The sequence below is a fragment of the Epinephelus moara genome, chromosome 21 (genome assembly GCF_006386435.1).
Source record: "Epinephelus moara isolate mb chromosome 21, YSFRI_EMoa_1.0, whole genome shotgun sequence".
Taxonomy (NCBI): Eukaryota; Metazoa; Chordata; class Actinopteri; order Perciformes; family Serranidae; genus Epinephelus; species Epinephelus moara.
The window spans coordinates 26158416-26174446 of NC_065526.1; the positions used below are offsets into that span (position 1 = coordinate 26158416).

The 16031-nt window shown below is 43.0% G+C and overlaps 1 protein-coding gene across 2 annotated transcripts in view; it reads right to left on the reverse strand.

The window, feature by feature from the left end:
- The window catches only part of zfyve9a (zinc finger, FYVE domain containing 9a), a 35144-nt gene that overhangs the window by 7154 nt on the left and 11959 nt on the right, over positions 1-16031 (reverse strand). Inside the window, exons 4-15 of one of the 2 annotated variants that reach the window (XM_050074555.1) lie at positions 14542-15998; positions 12452-12551; positions 11107-11283; positions 10756-10919; positions 9121-9229; positions 8633-8755; positions 7508-7663; positions 6204-6428; positions 3646-3728; positions 3322-3426; positions 1065-1215; positions 757-837 (exon numbers count right to left, since the gene is read on the reverse strand). In XM_050074555.1, the coding sequence (XP_049930512.1) occupies positions 757-837; positions 1065-1215; positions 3322-3426; positions 3646-3728; positions 6204-6428; positions 7508-7663; positions 8633-8755; positions 9121-9229; positions 10756-10919; positions 11107-11283; positions 12452-12551; positions 14542-15998 (2931 nt within the window). Of the gene's footprint in view, positions 1-756; positions 838-1064; positions 1216-3321; positions 3427-3645; positions 3729-6203; positions 6429-7507; positions 7664-8632; positions 8756-9099; positions 9230-10755; positions 10920-11106; positions 11284-12451; positions 12552-14541; positions 15999-16031 lie in introns of both variants that reach the window. The other variant, XM_050074554.1, reaches the window with a different exon arrangement.

Consider the following 16031-nt stretch of genomic DNA (forward strand, 5'->3'; position numbering starts at 1 on the left):
CAAACATTCACTGGTTTCAGCTTTTTAAATGTGAGGATCTGCTGCTTTTTACTGTTTGATGTCATCGTAAACTGACTTTCTTTGAGTTTTTAGACTGTTTACTCAAGGCTTCAGGAAACTGTGATGGACAGTTTAACTCTTTTCAGCCATTTTATGGACAAAACAAATTCAAAATAATGAGCAGATTAATAATTAGATGGTTGTCAGTTGAAGCTAGTGGTGGAAAATATGGATACAATCCTCTTTCACAGTATATTTTTCCTTTTTTTTCATTAATTTTGTTTGAGAAACTGTTTCTAGATAAAATTATCAGATGGCGATGTCTGTTTCTGGACCTTATTTTCAGCTGGTATGTGATGTTGTCATAGTGATAACCAGATGCAGATGGGTATTCCAGTGTATTAAATACATGGCAAAAAGTTAAGTATGCTGTCACTTTGTGGCCAAAATCACAAAGGAGTCACATATTGCCATGAAGCAGTCTTTCTCACTGGTTTGCAATATTTCCCACAACAGCATAATACACACAGAGATGTGAGAAACAGTTATAAAAATAACTGTATAGCAAAATCTTTGGCAGTTTGTAAGTTTATATCTTCAAACCCTAGTTGCAGCACTGATCATGAATTTGTGCCAACCTGGGCGTTATTCTTTATGTGTATGGAGACTTTTGTTAGGTAGCTTCATACCAATATTTTTTTGCTAATATTTGAGCATTTTTACAGCCAGCATGTAGTTTGTTGTTACAGTTCTCACCTTCCACAATGCTGGTCTTGGCTAAGAAGCCCGATGAGGCTTTCAGAGCACCACTGAACACAAAGAAGCAGGCTCCAGTTACTGTAGAAACAATACAAAGAGAAAAATAAATCACAACTTCACTTCACGAATCAACAACTGACTGAGGTCAATTTGTTCTCAGGCAAACAGAAAGGACAAGAGAGATAATAAGAGACAGCCAGGAGGAGGATTTTCAGGCAAACAGCTCTGCAGACGAGCTGGATATAAAAACCAGACAGAGTGAGAGATAAAAGGAAATGTGATGAATCTTGTTTCTGTGTCAGCACCTTTGCGAGGCTGGTGATGGATGCTGATGGCCTGCGTCTGGTAGTTCCCGTCATCGTTTTGGACGCACACCAGGTGGGAGTCGGCCCGATCATTGAAACACGCCCCCATGGCCAGCACGTGTTCGTTGGACTTGTTCATGGCCTTCATCAGCTGCAAGGACAAATAGTATCCATGTCTAATTAAGATGCCCTTTGGGTGAGTGAGCTGAGGAAAATGGGCTTAACAGAGGCCGCCTGGTTAAGCCTAATTGCAGCGGGCTCATGGGTGAAGTCCTCGAGTTAAATGAGATGGTGTTGAGATGACAGATTATGAGGAAAGACACTGACATGGGTGCATATCAATAGTTGAAAAATCCCACGTTTTAATTCTGCTAAATCCCCTGCCTCTGCGTCTCTTTGAAGCCGTCCTTTGCAAATCAGAAATAAAACTGAAAATCTGGAGGGCTTTAACCACTTGCTGCGCTAAAGGCTCGCCCGCAAGCTGTCGAGAAACGGTCCCCACTTCACATTACTGGGTTCCCATCTGTTCCTGCATCAGCAGCCAAACGCTACAACCGGCATCGCTCTCTCCGCCGAGGCTTTCTTTCTCAGCCAAATGGTGCTTCGTGTGTATCACTTCTTCTGGTCGGACATTCATTCACACCCTCGAGGCAGCGGCGTTATAACAAGTAGGCAGCCCACGCCTAATGTTCAGCTGCAGGGACCCTGGAGAGTTTGTCACACATCACCTACACAGAATGAACATGTGTGTTGACGCTCAGGGAGCTTAATAGGAGCCTCCTCCACTGATGTCATTAGTCTGTTGGAGGGTTTCATGTTGTTAGAAATATTATGTATGATTCTGCTTCAAACAAGTCACAGCTCTTGTTTTTTCTCCACCTCTAGAATCAGCGTTTATGCCAAGAAGAAGAAGAATTGGAAGGTTTTGTAGTTTTAGGGTGCCTTAACATCAAAACAAGCTTGGCTGGTGTGAAAGTTATCAATCAAAATCTGGTGTGAATCAAACAACCGGGCCAAGATGACGTGAGAGGAGGGTCTCACTCAGCTTCCAGTGGGACTCTGGTGAGGCTCCTGACTGACTACACCTTTGATGTTCCCTGCTGACAAATACCTCCACCCTTCCCCTACATCCCTTTAATGTCTGCACCATATTTGTACATTTTATTTATTTATCTTTTGTTGTAAATGCTGAATTTGAATACTTGCTGTGTTCTATAAATTGCATTAAGTTCAATCAGGAAGATTTCCTTTACGCTATATCCATTCACAATTCTCTCTCTAGCCCACTCCCACTACTTCCACCAATCAGCTGACCACAAGTTTTCCCTCTCCCAGTTAGCCAATCAAACTTTGCCACTATCTCCTTGAGCCATTCATGTTGCTGCTGCCAAACTTTAAATCCGTTCTTCTCTCTGCTCCTGTCAGCTGTCATCTTAGGTAGTATCGTCACGCCCTCCCCATTCACCTCCAGTCATCTTTCCCAGAGCCCAGGATGAGCTCATCAAAAGCCCATACCTTTTCACATCCAGATCCTCAGCTCCCTCTTCATCACATCTCATCACCACCACCTGCATCTAGACTCCACGGGGGGGGATCCCTAATCTACTACGTCTTTACCACCCTCCCGGAATAGATGACATCACAATGGGGTCTAATCGCCAAAGACTTTTCAACCTTTTCATACTTATGTGCACATGTAAGTAAATATTCTGTTCTCTCAGAACGAGTCTCTCCTGATTGAAATAACTAATAAATCCATCGTCTGAATGTGGACTGTCGAGGAAGCAATCGGTGTAAGCAGCATATATTTGCGAGATAGTTGGTAACCATGCATGTACGTCATATGCAGGTGCATTTTGTGCTTCTGTCCTGCTCTGTGTATTTCAGTAGTTTCTCATCAAAAAGAGAGTGAAATATAGCGACAGCATAATAATCCTCCTGTTATATTACACAAAAGAAGCCTCTGTTTCCACCTGCTTGTCGTTACTCAACATAAGGTCAAGTAGCTGTCTCGAATAATAATGCTCACGATGGTTCCAGCTTTTAGAATATGAGAATTCCCTGCCTTTCTCTGATGCAGATCACATTAGACTGAATATTTTTCGGTTTTGGACTGTACAGATTAAGTAATTTACGACGGTGTAAGGACATTTATAACATTATATAGTTAATTTTCTAGAAAATTCTTTTGAGAAACTGTAGAAACTGAAAGAATAACCAGATGTGGATGTCTGTTTTTGTGATGCAGGACACTCACCTCATTATAACGATTACTGGGGATCTTAATGCTCGTCTTCCTCACCTCCATGTCCACAACCAGACCTTTAACCACTGGTAGCGTGTACTGGTAGTTACGAAAGTCCTACGACAGGGACAGAAAAATGATGAGGACAGGGAAACTGTATTTTTTTGGTAACATAAATGAGAAAATCATCCTGCTACACACAGAATCTAGTGCATTTTGTAAAGTGTATTCGAAGCTCATGTTATTTTCCAACAGCACAAAGCGAAGCTCTTCAACCTTGAAAATAAATAATAACCGAGCACAGGAAGAGAAGAGAAAAAACACAAAGCAACTTACTGCGAGCAGATTCATGATAGTGTGGCCGGTCTCTCCGAAGAGGGGTTTTCTGAAGCGAACACTGAACAGTGGACACGGATAAACTGCAAAACAAATTGTTTAGTTGTTGATAAATCCACAATAGAAATGGTTTACCACTCAGATATCATCTATGGTTTTAAATGTCAGAGTTACTTATTTTTCATTTATCAAGTGTCTCATTCAGTTGTCATGGAAATGTATTCACTCTCTCAAAACGATGCCAACATTTTGGGTTTGTTCTCGCTTATAAAAAGTTACAGAGATGTGGTCAGGGAAAAGAATATTTTTATTCACTTTTATTTTATGGTCTTTGTTGCTGTTACAATGTTCCTCCTTGTTTGTTTTTATTATTTTAATTTATTAATTTATTCAATCAGTCTTGGGTCTGGGTCTGTATTTTTGGTTTAGTGGGTGCTCATGTTTTTATGAACTGCACAACTTGTGTTTCCTGTGTTTTCTATCCACTTCACTCATGAATGCAAATGAACTGAACAAGAGACCCCACACACACACATCAAATACAGTGCGCCTGCAGTTAGGAGGAACGTTCCTAATCCACAAGTGAAAAATAAGGCTGCTTTTTTTCTCCGGCAACCAAAGCTCCTTAGATGACTATTTTTAGCCTTATCTCAGCAAACAGCTGGAAATAAGATCTTGCCACAAACTCTCATTAGCAATAAAAACCAATCTCAGCCTCAATCTGCAGTTCAGCGGGGATCCTCACACTGACGAGCAACCCACACTCCTGCTGGTCACTGCTTAAGGTAAGAGGTAGTGGCGTGGAGAGCTACGCTGTTTGTGTGGTGAATTAATTTTGCGGTGTTGGTAACATTTTGTGTTTAAGAGCCTCAACTGTATGCGGCTTTGTTAATGTATTCTATCTGAGCAAGCTGCAAGAAGGCAAGAGGCTTAGCGGAGCCAGGCGGTGCTCTGTGCTGGCAGGTCTGGCTGTAAGAGAGGGGGATTTGGTGGGAGAGGAGGCTCTTTGATAAAACCCCTGACAAGACTTCCTGGTTCATGTGAGAAGCGGAGAGAAACGTATGAGAGCAGGCTGGTTTGATGTTGACAGGCTTCTTCTGACAACTGACATGCAAAGCTCTCTAGATCAAGCTGGATCCTAATTTTTTACCACAGGAAACCATCAAAGTGACACTCACACTCTTTGCTCTCACTTTCACCAAATTTAACTTTGTAGTATTTGGTTCCAACACTTGACAGAAATATTTAATATCTGTTAATTGCTTTTTCTCCCATTCACTAGCTGAAGCCCACAACTCAACAATGCATTTCCTGTTTTGGCGCTGACCAAAACACTGACCAAAATGTGTCCTACTCGGAGTATCGACAGCTGACAAGTGCCAGGGTTCTTACACATTTTCCATTTCAAAATATCTGAGCACATATACCCAGCCCTTACAAAACTTGCATTTATCTTTTGTGGCCATTCAGTCCATACTCCTACGCAGGAAGTTCGACAATGTTCCACTATAAAACATCTCGGCCCCGATTTTATGCTATCTATGTATCAATATGCAATCCAAAGATATTGTCGCATTTTCTCCCAACCTAATTTGGTTGTGGAAGTTGGGATTGGTACAGTTATACGGCACTGAGGGCAGAGCTTTCTTTACAGCCTGTGACGTACAGGTGTTTAGGAAGCTCTGCTTAAGAGTGTGTTTTCAGTTGCACACCATGCTTCTTGTCTTGCTTTCGATGACATCAAGCTCACTTTGGTCCACACACTCAAGCTGTGCTGGCTGCCTGCTCCAAACATAAATGAAAAACACTGTGTGTGTATGACAAATTTATTTTTAGAAATTCGAGTTTTATATTGTAGAAAACTGAATAGGGGAATAGTCTGGAAACACAAATATTTTTCCATTCTCTCTTCTGTTTTTTTCCATGTTTATCCAGACTTGGTAATGACTAAAATCTAAATCCATACTTTATACTACACTTAATTAAAGAAAGACGGCAAATGCTCAGATTTGTTTTCTTGTCGATCAGTTTCTTATATCAATCAGCTTTACTATTTTTAATATTAACATTTGAAAAGTTAGTCTTGTTTCATTAAATGAAAAAATGCTTTTGCAGAGAGGTGGAAGTTGAAGCTCGATCAGGAGACAACCATTCAAAAGACGACTGACAACCCTGCTGAGCAACAAGAAGGAAATAATGAATAAGACCGATGACTTCACTTGAGTGCGCTATAAAGTGCTCAGAAAAAACGGAAATAGGTATATCTAAATTTCCATGACCACTGAAGAAAAAAATGTGCCTATGCAGATCATGTGACATAACTGAAAGCTCCAGAACAACTATCAAATGGCCCTCAAGGTGAGACTGTCTTGTTAACTGCTGTTGAAGGTCAAGAATGAACTCAGTCTTTGCCTTATGGACTGAATCTGTTACTGTGCCGTCATTGTGCAAATAGATTTTTTTGCATTTTCTTTATGAATAATGAAACTACATATGAGCTTAAACTGTCTGTATGTCAACACTTTAAAATAACATGAACCCCGGCAGTCCGAACTCACATCGGTACTCTGCGCCCAGCCGCAGCATGAGGCGGATGGGGAAGACCTTGGCCCATGGCGTCTCCCACTTCTGTATCAGGATGCCGAAGAGGTAGGGCGGGTTGGGCAGCAGCAGGTCCTGCAGCGACTGGAAGGAGGGGCTGATGTAGAGGAAGCCGCCGTGCTCTTTACTGCCCAGGAAACTCTGCGTGAAGAATGAGTGACTCAGGTGGCTCAGCACGTTGCCTTTAGGAGACGAGGAAGAGAGGGAGGGGAGGAGAAGTTAGTGGTGTAGGAGATGGGGTCGGTGAAACGGGAGAGGGAAAGGAACAGCAGGGTAGTGGGGGAGAAAAAGGAGTCATGTAATAGGAGTTGAGGGGGGGAATGACGTGAAGGGGATATGAATAAAAATGAAGAGGATAAAATGGAAGAATAGCATGAAAATTAACACAAATAAGAAATAAAGGGGCAAAAGAGAGACAAACCAGAGTTCTCATCCTCTGAAACAGGAGGTAAATATGAAAGGAAGAGGCTCTCAGTGTGCACCTGAGGTTACTGTGAGCACAAGGAGCCTTGGTTAGTCTGTATCAAGTTCAATAACAATGAATAAAACCTATCTTGTCTGCTCGACCTACAGTCTCATATTACCCACTAAGGTTTCATGTTACTAATTATCTGAGGGAGGGAGTCATTTAGATGCCACATAACGCAATAATGCCATGACAAAGCTCAGTGGCTGGGACTTGCTAAAGCCAGCACTTCTTCCCGAGACCTGACTGACGGCGAGTTAATCAGGAACGACACACACAATATGGCTCTCTTCCACCAGCCTGAAACTGCTCCAGTGTGAATATGAAAAAGGAAACAGCCTGAGGGGAGCGAGCCGTCAAAGTCACCCGATATTAGTCGATTCTGCTCTGCAGCATACGGAGTTAAAAACGCACGACAAGCAGTGGTGAGGTGTCACGCCTGGAGGGAGGCGACCTGACAGCATGACGCTAATGTTTGGACCATTTTTCATGAAAAAAGGCAGAGACACAGTTGAGCAGCGGCGGACAGTAACCTGGTTTCCAAATAGAGGACGACTAGGTGCACCTGTCGTCTCGACGGAACAAAAAGTAGAGCTGGGGCATTTCCCCCTCACGTTATACTACATTACTTTAGGGTTAGCTCATTTTTAACTGGGCAGCGCCTGACTGAGACAGGTAGACTCACCTGTGGACACAACTACTAATGAGCTGCTATCTCCCCCAAGAGGGGCCCACGGTGGAGGTGGACTAATTTCGCAGTGTGCCTCCTGGTGGAGCTGTTGGTTGTGTTCTTACCACTTAGGGCCTCCTGGTAGAGCTGCACAAAGTGGGTGAAGATGTCTTTGGGGATGGTCTTCTCGTCAGGTAGACACTGGAGCAGAATGACAACCTCAGCCTGGCCGACGGCGTGCATGCCCTTCGTCGTCACGTACCAACACTTCCTGTTCACATCTGTGTAAAGAGAGAACAGAAAACTAGTCAGACATACAGGAGATAGTTACATCAGAGCCATAAATATTCAATCCTTTCAAACATTGTTAACATAATGGCAATTTTACGATTGTCTCGTGTCTGAATTAACACTTTTGCATAAAAGTCATGATGGCAGTCTTACTAATTTGGACCTAGCAACAATTTTGTCACGCTTCCAACAGAAGTTTGAATTGAATGCTGTCAGGTTTACATAAAGACGCATCAGCACAAGATTAAATGCTCAGAGAGAAATTTAATGTTCCTTTCTTTTTAAGTAAACTAAAAATGTATTACTCAAGTATCATCTTCTTTGCACAAAGAGGACAGAATTTAATAAACCACAAAACACTGTAATTGAACCAATTTTACACTGAGAAAATTCTTTTCATGTCAAATCAGTCTTGAAAAGTGATTTCCCCCCCCCTTGCAATGCCAAAAAAGTATATATCCCAAATGCTGATACCTGCTTAGTGCATGGATGAATACATGAATATGCAGCACAGCACTTTACATACAGCATAAGAGCTAATAGGAATTAAGAGTGCCAACTTAACGTCTTGTATAATCTGCAATAGTGCACAATGACAGAATTATAACAGGCAGCAGAATTCTCTAATAAATGATCAAATTAATTATTAAAGTTATCAATGGATTCACTATGGAGAGATCACTTGCTACTTGCCATGAAGTAAAAAAAAAAAAAGAACAATTTGAGTTTTGGCTACTCAGGAATTCACAGACAAAAGCTTAATAGGCATAATTAAAAATTAATGCAGTGCAAATATGTATTTTCCTTTTTCCTTAGATCATCATGAAATTAATAATTCACAAGTAGGTCCACACACTGATTTTTGCTCCTCCGAAATTTCCTCATGTGAATGTTTTGACCTGCATTTTTAAAATGACTGCTGCTTTAAATGGTACTGAGGTACTGGCTGGGTAACTCACAGTTGACAAGCTTGACCATGGCGAGCAAGTTGGCGTTGAGCACAAAGACCAGGGGGTCTGGGCCTCCCTCCTCCAGCTGCTGCATGAGCACGATCTCTGACGGCCTCTCCTCCACTGCATAGTCTGCAGGTGGGGTGGAGCAAAAGAAGGAGAGGAGGGTGGAGGGAGGAGTCGAGGTAAAGTTAGATAAACGGACAGGAAGAATCGAGGATGAGAGAGAGGTGGAGATGTCAGAGTGAGGATGATAGAGGAGTCACGTGAACAGAGATCCTCCCATTTATTTAAAACATCATCACTGCATTGTTCCCATACACAAACCCTCTCCTCCCCCCTGTTGGCAATGAGTGGCTGAAACATGAGCCGTGATATAAAGCACATGTAAAACACACTTGACAAGCAAGCACACAAACACAGCAGCTGACGGAGCAATGAGGAGGCAGCAGAATGGTGAGGATGAGGGCAAGCACCTGTGATGTAGCCTCCCGTACCTCCTTTGACTCCAGTGGAGATGAGGATGGGAGGGAGCCCGTCCTCCGGGATCAGGCTGAGGGAGCTGCCCACGGGGCTGCCCACCGGGGCAACAGGGGTATGGGCTGCCTGGGGGTGGAGAGGAGGGGTGGGGGTGTAGTGTTAGATGTACCTTATTGCATACAGTGAGTGGCAGTAACCAAAAGGGTTTTCATGGCTGTTATTGCAGGTACATCTGGGTCCTATAGCTCTAATGGCCAAAAACCAATTAAGTTCACATTTTAAAAAGACCAGTCAAGATTAATACTGCAGACGCCCAATTCATCCTGACTTTTAGTTCCTAATACAAGTGAAACTCACAGTCACTGGATACAAATTGATAGCATATTTTGCCCAAAGATCAAAATGAGATTACTTAGAGATTCCCTTTACTTAAAAACGTGCTGTCCTTGTGTTTATGTCACCTGAAATGTCTGACCTTGACTAAACTGAGATGTATCTGTACAAAGCTGGTCGACAGGGGAGATGTCTGTGCACTTCCTTAAAATCTAAGATTCAAAAGTATATGCAAATGCAAATGCAAATGCTGGCAAAGAAACCTGAAACCTCCAGTGCAGAGCAGACTTATTAAACATGATATAAAACTCCAAGTGGAATACATCCTCCTGCAAACTTTATTTGACCTCTGGTATATAATTACGTAATAATAATGTGACAATGTGAACACACTGTAACATCGTAGCAGATGTTACTGTATGTTTCACAACTATTAATGCTGTGTCATCAACTGACACTTACAAGCTAACAAGCTAACAAACAACATCAACCAATAAGGAATTTAAATGATTCAGTCATTTTTCTCAGATTTGATAAGACTTCTCTTGAGACACAGAAGACATCATACAACTGTTTTCACAGGCTGAGTCATCCTCACTGTTACTAGTAAATTGATTTTGACATGTCAAATTAAAGGAGTGCCATTTTAATATCCCTACTGGCCTGATTTAAATTCCTTTTAATCACTTTTGTTTGATGCATTATAATGTGCTAACCATGAAAACCGAATGGCGCAGAAGGAGTCCCTGTTTATCAGTGGTTCGTCACTTTGCTGTAGCTCACCAGTAGCACTGGCAGTCACCTTGCCTTTAGCAATAAATTCAAATCCATGCCTACTGAGTTCACGCCAGTGTGACTTTCATGGTGTCATGTGAAAGTCGGATTTTATACTCAAGTTCTTTCTGCATGGCATCATCAGGCCATCTGAAAGGAAGCCATTTTAAAGCTTCAACAATCATTCTGTTCAACAGGCCATGAATCATCCTGACAGGTGGCATTCAAGTCCAATGAGTGGAGAGCAGAACCACAACAGAAACAACCCCACTCAACTTGCTGTTCTGTTATTTGTTGTGTGGCAAACTTTACAGTATTTTTCCTTAAGCACATCAGTCGACTGGGATTTATAACTCTGATTAAGCAAACAAGGAATGTTGCCTTTGAATTACTGCAGACCATGACCCAGCCACTAAATCACCAAGAATCCCACAGAAAGAGTTCTTTGTGGCTTCCCTCAGCTAGCTGCAGGGTAGCTAACATGACCCTAACAAGCTCACCTAATAGCATTAGCTGTGGGTGAATGTTTTTCATGCCGAGCCTACCTCTGAGGATTCAGAAGTGGTGGATTTGTTTGAATACGTGGAGATGGCCAGTGACTGGGAGGGGGCTGGGCTGGAGGTGGGAGGTTTTGGGGACTCTGCTGTGTCTCCGTTAGGTAGAACTCCATCAGCAAACCACACCCTCCTCTGCTCCCGTGTCAAGGACCCTAAAGGGGAGAGACCCATAGCGAAACACCACAATATAAATAAATATATACATAAATAAAAAACTGTATACAGACAAAACCTTTTAAGAACTAGCCATGAAAATACTTCTCTAAAAGTAATGGGGACAGAATGTCACAGTAGAAGGTGAACAACAAAGAGCATTTTTATTCTTGGTAAAGGTTGTACCCTCGTTGCCAGTCTGTTTCAGGACTCCCACGGGCACCATGACGGTAGGAGGAGGGGAGCTGAGCACCCCCGAGGCCTGGGCCTGCTGCAGAGGGGGGATGGTGGAGCAGTACTCCGCTGGGTTGTTGGGGTTCGGACTCTGGTTGCTTCCAGTAGCAGGTGTCTCCCATGATTGAGCTGACAGAGACAGAAAATATAAAAGTAAACGTTAGGTAAAGTGTGTGTGTGTGTTTGTGTCTGGGTGTTAAGTCGAAAAAGTACACAGAGCAATACATCAAATCATCAAATCCTAAGTGTAAACCGGTGCCACATGTTTGAGATGAGTGGCTATGCTTTTTGGAAACAATCTTAAAAATACCAAATCTATAAACAGACGATATTGCTAAAAAATAAGAAGTACCACTGGACATGTTTTTAACAGGTGTATTGCGTAGATACTTCCCATTGGTAGAGCAGGTAGTTTAACTTAGACTTAGTCTTAGTGTGACAAGAACAGGTGTAACTAATTTAGTTAGCAAGGAATCTGTTCCAGTAAGTGATCCAATAAGCCAGCTGGCCCAGCTAAATGAAATGCAGTCGTAATCTATGTTATTAATCACACCTAGGTCAAAACGTCTGCTTTGAAAAAAGGCCCATTTATACAGTAGCTGTGCCCCATTACTATACTACATATAAAACTCTACATGTATGCAAAAATCATAATGCTGCTACACTTTATTTCAAAAGACTTCATGTCTGCTAAGAGACAACCAGTCATACTCTAAATTTTAAGTTCTTTTTATTGCTGTGGCATTCTCAGTTACACTTAAAAAAGCAAAGTAGGTCTGAATGATATGTTGGTATACACCGTAGAAATATGTCGACCGGCGGAGAATAATGTTTCTACTGTGGGAACTATTCGGGCGCAAATTCATGTTTCCTGGGACAGTAAGGGCATGATCCACTCTACTCTGACTTATTCTGCCTCTGACTTTACCATGACATTCTTACCCTGACCCTTACAAATCACACTCGTCATGCCTAAACTTAACCAAACCAATGAAGGAAACGTGCACTAGCAAATCAGGGGAAGAATAGGACGGGTCATGTCACCATTCTAGGAAACGCAAATTCGCATTTTGGTCATGTGACAAATCAGGACTGGATTCTCACATGATCTTGTGATTCTTGTGTGATCTTGTCACAAATCCAGCTGCCTTGAAAGGTAATAAAGGGAAATGATCGAGCCTGATAAAGTCTGGTAGGGTTTTTATGGCCATATCACACACTCCTAATAAAAATGCGTACATATAAATGCAACATATAAGTTGGAAAAAACAAACTTTCTTTTTGCAATGATGCTCACCATTCGTCAGTGCAGAATGACAGGTGACACAGACTCGAGCCTCCTTCCTGTCCATGTACATGAGCCTGCACTTCAGGCTGCAGCACGTCGCACAGAACACCTTAAAAACACACACCAAGAAAAAGACATTATTCGTACCACATTCTAAGAATAAGCACACTGGACACAAAACATTCCTGCAAATGATTTTACTTTAACTGTGAGTGGTTTTTAAAAGGTGAAGAATTGAAAATAAGTTGTGATTTAGTGTGCAGCAAATGTACCATTTTATGGATATTGATTTCCTGTACTTTGCCAAGGCTTCAACGAGCTGCAGCTGTGTACAGGGCACTTGACGTTCAGTGAATTAGCACCTCATTACACATCATTATCCCGTAACATTCACATCCTCACAGCACCATCACACACTTGTTTGTGGATCTACCAGACTGGTGGTGGTGGGTTCACAGGAGGATCCTACTGCGTCTATTGTTTGCGGCCCCAGAGCTGGTGTCCGTATTACTGCAGTGCCAGCTCCTCCCTGCTCAAGTGGCAGAGAGTGTGTTTGTTTACCACCATGGGAAATTAAGTAGCAGCCCAGAGATTTTCCAGTGCAGTGTCAGCGACCACATCTCCACTTTAAAGCATTGTGCGGACACCCCGCTGTATGTGTGGGTGGCCATAATGCTAGAAAGCTACCTGCACACCTACTGTGTTTATCTGCAAAGAAAAGCCTAAAAAGGAACTCATCTATCAAAGAAACTCGTCTGATTTACCTTACTCCACAGAGTCCAGCAAAGCACCTTTAATAATACTCCCTGTTTAGAATATGACTTGGTTGTGTATTTTAAAGGTTGAAATGCATTATATCATGGTGTTTTTCTCCTTGCACGCATTAATTGGGTACTTATTTATTCTGTTTTGTTTGCAGTTGCGTCATATTTTATGTTTATTTATGTACATTTTATTTGACCTCAACAATTTACTGTCAACTGACAACTGATTGACTCTTACACATTACAGATTTGGTGATTCCAGGTAAGTGTTTATTACGGATGAAATGTTTAATTGATGAGCAGATTAAGAGAATACTTATCAGCAACACTTTTGATAATCGAATTGCTCGAGTCATTTTTCAAGCAAGTGCAGAAAATTCTCTAACTTTAGCTTCTCACTCGTGAGGACTTGCTGCTTTTCTTTGTCTTATGTCACATTAAACTGAATATGTTGGTCAAACAAAACAAGCAACAATGGGCTTTTAAAAAGTTTCAATTTTTCTGACATTTTATAGACCAAACACTTAACAAAAAGTATAAAGACTAATGATAATGAAAATGATCATAAGTTGTAGCCCTATTGTCCATGCCAACTTCCTACACATCTACTCGCTCATCATAAGAAAGTCAAGATGCAGCAGTCAGCTAAATCCCTGTGACAAAAATGTACTGAATAAATGTAGAAAGAAACCTCTATTCTCTGCTGTGCATTTTTGCTCAAGTACTTTGCAAGTCTTGCTTTCCCTAAACCTACCTTGAAAGGCCAACATCATTCGGAAATTCCCAGAATGCCCTTTGATAAAACCCCCAGAGAGGTGTGAACAGTTTGGAGAATATGCGGGTGGTGAAAGCAATAATGATAACAGCATGGCAAGCAAGGTTTTTGGGAAGTTTTTCAATGTCATGCACCTTACAACACAATGCAATATATCTCATTAATGCACTGCATTCTGATCTATTAGTCTGTGCAGGCTACTGTAGGGTTAGGAAATCTCTCTCTCTCTTTTTCCTGATTGAATTCCCCCTGGATATGTGGTGCACATTGGTGCAAACGGGAGTTTCTTTACATCTAAGGGGCTGACCCAAAAAATAAACCTTTTCTGTTAGTGTTTTAGACATAAGGAGATCCTTTCTGTAAGTGTAGCTGCATTACAGCAACAACACATGGCTATATTTGGTCAGTTATTCAGGGATTATAAATATAAAACCACCAATAACTAACCTAACAACAGAACTGGCGCAGAAATGGCAGGTTCTTAAAATCAGTGTTTTTAAGTATGATACAAGGTTTTACTTTACATTCTCACATAAAAGCAGCTCTAGCACTCCACTGACCTTGCCACAGGCCCTGCAGTGGTGCCTCCTCTTGGTGAAGGTGAACTTGACATCACATTTCATACAGACAGGCGCCTGGGAGTCAGGCACCCACACAGGGGCAACCTCTCCCAGGGAGTTGGCAGGCTTCCTGCACAGTGTGCCCTGCTGACCTGCCTGAAGGTCATTGTCTGGGCTCTCAGAGGGCATCAGGGGAGGAGAGTGGACAACACCATCTCCATTCACCCCGACTACACTCTGTTCAGTCCCACTAGGCGTAGTTTCAGAGGGCGTGCCTCTCCGACACTGGTTCTCCTGGTTTTTGTTCTTGCTGACAGCGGATGGGCCGAGCTGATTTTGGACCTGGCCCGACAGCGGCTGTGGAATCTGAAGCTTGAGGCTGACTGGCTGCTTTGGTCGTGCCCCTCCATAGGGAACACTGACCGGCTGTAGCCTATTGTTGTTGAGTTTTGGTTGGATGCTACCTGACCCCATTGCTCCCCCATCACTGCTCTCTTGCTTGCTTTCCTCCATTTCTTTCTCCTCAGTGACAGAGTCCTCTTTGGAGGGGACAGGAGAGGGAGAAAAACCCTCCTCCTCGTCCTCCTCCTCTGTCTCCTTAAGTTTGGAATGGCTACTGCTCTCCTGCTCCAATCCATTGGGAAGGCTTGTTATTCTGAGGAGTTGGTCTAACTGTCCCTCTGGACCACATCTCCTCTCCTTCTCCTCCACTCCGACCCTGTCAGGAGAAGATACACCATTCTCTTCCACCTCACAACCAGCCTGGATGTCTCTCCCTCTATTCAGGAGATTTTCTACCTGCTCCTCTTTTAAGTTTGCAATTTGTTTTTCTTGACCATTTTCCTGTAAAACAGCCTCCACTTTGACATCTTCCCCATTTTGTGTTGTTAGTTCCACATGTGGATGAGTTTTCAGAGACGGAGATTCTTCTTCGTGTCGTAATCCATCCTCAAAGGTAAAGTGAGTGTGATTGACAGCGGAGCCTCCTCCTCCTGCTGATGTGGCTTTCTCCTCCAGATAAAGTTTAGCCTCCTGGTCAGAAGCAGCAGGCTGGTTGTCTGAAGGAGAATTTATCTCCTTGCCGAGGCCATCCAGTTGCGGGCTTGCAGGGCTGGCAGGACAGCCATTTTCCACAGCAGTACAGGCCGTCACAGGGGGCGGCGAGAGATCGTCTGTGCCCACCAGTTTGCCGATGTTGGGCTGGGGGAGTGGTGGGCTGTGAACGTCTGCCGGCCTCTCCTCTACCCAGGATGAGGGTTCGGGACCGGGATGTCTTTTGGGGTCGCCCCCCGGGGAGGCGCTTGAGGAGGAGTCGGGGAGGGTTTTGAAGGGCAGCGGACTCTCCCGGGGGCTGAGGTCTGCGTGGGCCAGGGCGGGGTTCAGAGAAAGCAGGTGGGCTGGCGGGGCCAGGATCTGGGTCCACTTGGCATCCGAGAGAATGGGATTGTCTGTCTCATCTGGCAGAGAAAGAGAGGAAAACAGATGATTAT